The sequence below is a fragment of the Sinocyclocheilus grahami genome, unplaced genomic scaffold (genome assembly GCF_001515645.1).
Source record: "Sinocyclocheilus grahami isolate Dianchi unplaced genomic scaffold, SAMN03320097.WGS_v1.1 scaffold1244.1, whole genome shotgun sequence".
NCBI classification, from domain to species: Eukaryota; Metazoa; Chordata; class Actinopteri; order Cypriniformes; family Cyprinidae; genus Sinocyclocheilus; species Sinocyclocheilus grahami.
Genome location: NW_015506423.1, coordinates 169,091 through 175,291, shown reverse-complemented (window position 1 = coordinate 175,291; position 6,201 = coordinate 169,091). Strand labels below are relative to the sequence as shown.

General features: G+C 34.9%; 1 protein-coding gene across 1 annotated transcript in view; it reads right to left on the bottom strand.

Annotated features, from left to right (window-relative positions):
* Positions 1-6,201, bottom strand: part of LOC107568437 (uncharacterized) — a 34,092-nt gene that overhangs the window by 19,075 nt on the left and 8,816 nt on the right. The window contains exons 3-6 of the mRNA XM_016254408.1: positions 4,357-4,692; positions 3,518-3,832; positions 1,514-1,636; positions 307-338 (exon numbers count right to left, since the gene is read on the bottom strand). Coding sequence (XP_016109894.1) covers positions 307-338; positions 1,514-1,636; positions 3,518-3,832; positions 4,357-4,692 — 806 coding nt within the window. The remainder of the gene's footprint in view (positions 1-306; positions 339-1,513; positions 1,637-3,517; positions 3,833-4,356; positions 4,693-6,201) is intronic.

The following is a 6,201-nucleotide window of genomic DNA, read 5'->3' as shown; positions in this document are numbered from 1 at the left end:
TGAGGGTTATGAACACAGAGTAAGGGCTCCTGCTGAAACTAAACTGTTTGTTTGAAGAATGAAGCTGTTGTTAAAACCAGTAAATGACTTTCTTTTAAACTGCAGTATCTTCTCTTATTTTCCAAAAAAACCATCTCAAATCTTTGTAAGATGTAGTCAGAAAAACAAAAAAATCAGTGAGAAAAATCATTTACACAAAAAGAGATGAAGTTAAGGTCGGCTCTGTCTTTATATGTGTATTAATGATGTTAATGTCATGATGTCTGAATGAACAACAGGAATAAATCCATATCACACGCATCTTACATATTTTCTTCTTGATTGGCTCCTTTGAGGTGCTGAAAGCAAACAGATTTTAATTAACTGTAAATCTTTTATTGTTACAGGCAGGCAAGAACCCTCTTAGACACGAAGAGCCATCTAACTGACATGTAAAGTAGCCAATCACAGTTTTATTTAGTTTTTATGTGCCAGAAATGTGTCTAGACTCTGTCCAACAGTAACAGACATCACAGACATAAAGCAGAATATATAGTTCTGCTTGTAAATTGTTACTAGTGTCAGAAACAAAACTCCCACAACCTTTGAAAACAGTCATTATCTCATACTCAAAAATGCTCACTTTATTAACCTGGTAACTTGTAAACAGACAGACTGATAAAAACCCCTGATCAAAAGGTCCACAAACCAGCATAAACCATGTTGCTCAGAAACACAACAGTTGTTATTGATTGCATTAAAAAAAAAAAAGTTTCTAAAATGTAATTCACTTAATACTTCTTGTTTGTTTAACATTTGTATAAAGTCTTTTTTTGGACATGTGTATTTATTTTGATAAAAGTTTTGGCACAATTCTACATTAAATTCTGCGTACAGCAGTATCAGAAGAAATAAAATGATAAAGTTAACTGATTGCATTTAAAGCAGGAAGTTTACATCACATTAATGATGTTAAATAAATCAGACAATGTACCAGTAATTTAGTGCTATCCCTGCAGTTGTGGCCTCGACCAGTTTTGAAATGAAATCCTGAGTCCTCTAAGTCTGAGACTGAGACAAGACGGAGTACAAATGTGGTCGAGACCAAGACAAGACCCTTAAAAAAAAACAAGACCAGTCTCGAGTACTACAACACTATCAGAAAGACACACGGTTTAGTTTTAAAAAGCACAAGGTCAGAGTTTTCTTTAATACTTGTGTGTTACTTTTGTAATGCTGTTTAGAGATGAACAGTTTTATTGATTTGCAACGCTGTTTAATATTGAATATCTTTAATACCATCATTAGTATGAAGGCACATCATACTCCTACAAATATAAACATGCTAAAAAGATTTAGAGATCAAACACTATCGTAATATCTGCAGAAACCGTTAAGTTTGAATTTTCTACAGACTCACGGAGACGCAGCTCACAGTAGATCAGAATCTGCCCTTCATCTGTAACTGTCTTAATAACAATCAAACTTTTCGTTTTTTTTTCCATATTATATGAACGGTTTGTGTGATACTTACCAATACATCTTTCTAGGTTAGAGATCTTGTGGTGATGGTAAATCTGAACAGCAGCTACAGTTGCAAGCACCAGAATAACAGCAACAGCAATCCCTACTACAGCAGCTCGAGACAGACCTGAATCTGGAACAGCTAAAGAGAGACGGACATTAGTGTGAAAGTGTGTCTGATCTCTAACACATACTATAAACATCAGTGCTATATAACCTGAGTGAAGATCTGATACTGTAATGATAAAGAGAGACGGACATTAGTGTGAAAGTGTGTCTGATCTCTAACACACACTACAAACATCAGTGCTATATAACCTGAGTGAAGATCTGATACTGTAATGATAGAGAGAGACAGTCACAAACTGTATGTTTAGACTACATTTGTGTGTTTATGTGTGTGTTACAGTATGTATACCCGTAAGTATATTTACTAAGTAAAATGCAAGTGGACTACTGTAATATAAAGTGTTACAGTAAGTATACAGCATTACAGTACTGTGCAGATTGTTGAAATACCTGTTCTGTCTACAAAATGCTTGATTGATTGAGGATATGGTTGTTTTCTCAACATTCGGCTTCAACTATTGACCCACCTTGGGCACAGTAAGGTAATGATTGAGAACATGATACACAATTCCAAATGATACACAAATTAGAAACACATCCATGTCCTCAGCCTCTTCTACTGTTCTGCCTCCCTATTAGTGGCGTAACAACACCCTCATGTCACAATTTGATTAGTGTGAACTTATAATACTATCACAATATTTTAAGCCAAAGCAAACGTTTTTTTTAATTTAGTTTTTTTTATTATTATTACTTCTAAGACATTTGGTTCAATACATATGCTTGCACTCTGTCACTGGCTACATAGAAATATATCCTTTTTTACTGGTAAAATCAGACATTTGGCATAATCAGAAGTATACACACTAAGCATACTTAAATGCACATTTTGTTGTATATATTGATATTTGAAATAAATGAAATAAAAAAGAAATGGTAACAAAATGCTTAAGTGCAAGTCTTCTCTTTATAACACCATTTTCAGGTTTCACTGTAATCATAATGTGGCATAAATGTAAAAACTGACACCTCAGTTTAAATGAAGCGATACACTTTGACTAAATGTGCTTGATTTTATAATATCTAAATGTAAATTCAAAAGGAAAACCTGTGAAAACAACTATATTTAGTGAGTGGAATGAGCCAATGAGCGGTCCTCTGCTGCCATCTAGTGGTTACATACAGTGTTTTTAACCTTTATAACTCCAACTTTTGCCCAATCTCCATAAAATGTTGTATGCTTGTTTAGAATGATATGACGCATTTGCTTACCTAATTTTGTGAAGTTCTGAGTTTTCTTTTAGATTTATAGGCTTTTGGGTTCACAAGATTAAGCCCATATTTTTAAATGGCCCAGTTATAACTTTCCAAATGCAAAAGTTCAACATATTTTTGATAATTATTGACATAGAGAGTCCAGAGAATTGTACTGCTTAGGTTTAACTGATGTTGAATGAAAAACGTAGGACTACTTTGCAAAAGTATGATTTTTAAATATCTCAAATATTTAACAAACAGTTTGATTAACAGCAGGGGTTCTTGAGGCAAAGTTGTTCACAGTGAGGAGATCTATTATACAATATGAATGTTGTGTATGTGTGAAACGCCATGTGATTACAGAGGCCTCCCCGGTGAGTGAATTCTTTCTGATCTCCGATCAGCCTGTTAACCTTGTCTAATGGGTGCTCAAATTTCACAAAGCTGGCATAGACTCCAGCATATATAGACTCCACTATAGGATAAGCGGTTTGGAAGATAGATGATATCTTGTATTATTTTTCAGCAAACCTCTCGGAGAGGCCGACAAAATAGAAATACAAATGTTATGTTTTACTATTCCAATGAAATGTAGAGTTGTGAACACTTGTGTTCTTTTAACTTTATTGTTCTTAGAGCTCTGATCTAAATAAGTTCACCTTTATATTGACAGATTTGATCTACTCACCACCACTGACAGTAACAGTGATTCTCCTGAGTATGATGTGTCTGCTGCTGCTGATCTCAACTTCATAAAGTCCAGAGTGTGTGATTCTGGTGTCTGTGATGATCAGAGATCCAGTCTGATTGTCCAGATTCAGTTTGCCTCTGAATCTCTCATCAGGACCATCATATATGTGGAATCGTTGGGCTGCTTTATAGATTTCAGCTATGACAATATCTCCAAAGATCCACAGTATCTGATCATCTTTCTGTATTTCACTAACATTAGTCTGTAAAGTAACGGTTTCACCCTCCGTCACTAACTCTGACTTCACTGCATCTGTCACAACAACAAACACATGAAGAACAGTGAGGAACAGCGAATCAGACATAAATTAAATACATACAGGAAGATTTTTTTTACATTTCACTTCACAAATCTCAGTGAGCCTTGTCTATTAAAGCTCATTTACCTTTCAGTTGTTTAATTTTCAATTAATTAATCAAATAATTAATTTGTAAAATTTTTCCTAGTTTAATTTTTACAGCACCACTTTAATGTTCAGAAAAGCACATTTCAGGTCTAACAGGACATTTCCTTCAAATGAATGACAAAGAGAAGAGAAATGTGTTCATCTGATCAAATAGTGCATATAAAACTGAACACAACAAGAATAATGAACAGATAGAGAAATTAAGTGTCTGTCACACACTTTCAAACACTTCACACTTTACTTCTTTGAAAGTGTTACTAAACTAACAGCACCACAAACAGTTTCTTAGCTTTAAACAGTTAATTTAATGCAAACATCTGTTTTTTCCCCCATCTTAAGTATTCACACATTTTTACATTGATGGACTCACCGCTGACAGTCACGTTGAATGACTTGTGTATGGTGTGTTTGATGCCAGTACTGGTGATGTCAGCTTCATAAAGTCCAGAGTGTCTGTTTCCAATGAACCTGATGGTCAGAGATCCAGTCCGATAGTCCAGCTGTAGTCTGTGTCTGAATCTCCCATCAGCACCATCAGATGTGTTGAAGATTCCAGCTATTCTGTTGATTTCAGCTACAGGAGAGTTCTGATGATCAAACCTCCACTGTATCTCATCACATATTTGTGTATCAGGAACATCAGTGTTTAGAGTGACAGAATCTCCCACCAGCACTGACACTGACTTCACTCCTGTATCACTCACACCTGAAGAACAAACCGTTTCTCTGTCAGTCATCACTTTTAGAACAGTCACTAAACAGATTTAACAGAGATCATCGAGTCTTGTCTAATAAACATCATGCAATTTTCTGAAGTATAATTTTTATTTATTCAATGGTTTTAACTCATCCAAAGCAGATTTCACAGACACACACATACTACAAAAGTCGAGAGTAACAAAAATTATAATTTTTTTTTTAGGAAAATTGATGCCTATTAAGGCAATTCATTAAAAACATGAATTAATCTGCTTATATATATATATATAAAATATGTTTTCTATTTTTAAAAGTTAAAAACTCCATTTGTACCTGTGTTGGTGAAGCCCGCTAATGAAGCCTTAAATACACTTGCAAGTCAGATTCTGGTGTAAAAATGTCCAGACACAAGCACATTTCTGCAGAAACACATCAGTCTGATGTTGTTTTGATATTTGAAGGCTGTTCCACACACTACTGTCTTAAAATACTAAGTTATATGTTAAAACTTTTTGTTTTTTTTACAAAAAAAACAAACAAACAGCTCATTCAGTCAAACTGATAAGAGTCATTTGTAGCGCAACCTTATGATTTGAAATGATTTGTTTCAGCCTTAAAACACAGTAAGCTCTTTAGGAAAAAGGTTGATACATAAAGATACATTTGCATATACAGGAACATAATCACCAGTTTTTGTAAATGTGACCAATTACATTTGTGTTAAACGCCAGGCCCCAAACCCTCCATCTGCTGTAGGTGAACCAAAAACAACTGATAACAGCTCTCAGTGATATGTGTCGGGTCCCCGCTATAATAGCAGCAACATTCACAAATGTTTACAGAACAAGCGGGAACCCAGCGTGCCTGTAGTTTTCTCTATTTCTGTTTTATCATGTGATAGAAAGTCTAAGGCTTTCTTAAGCTGTACGGCTGACTTATCTAATCTGCGACCTGTTATGCATCAAACTAATATTGCTGTTGAGACAAAATGCAATGCCATCAAGTTAGCATTTTTAAACATTCGCTCACTAAAAAATAAATCATTTCTAATCAATGACTTAATAACCACAAACAACCTGGATTTTATATTTCTAAATGAAACATGGCTAGAAGACAGCTGCAGTGCAACGGTCCTCAATGAAACAGCCCCTCCTAACTTCACTTTCATGAGTGTTTGCAGGACTGTTAGGAGAGGTGGAGGTGTAGCTGCTCTATTTAAAGATGTCTATCAATGCAAGCAAGTGTCATTTGGTCAGTACTTGTCTTTTGAATATCTAGGGATTGTGTTGAAAGGTGCTCCACGCATTCTGTTTATCATTATTTACAGGCCTCCAAAATACTCTCCAGCCTTTGTTGAAGAGTTCACAGACATGCTATCAATGATTTCCTCAGAGTTGGACTGTTTTGCTATTGCAGGGGATTTTAATATTCACATAGATAATGCAGAAAACAAAACTACAAAAGAAATTATAACTGTTTTAAAAATACTTTAGACCTGATTCAGCATGTGCATGAA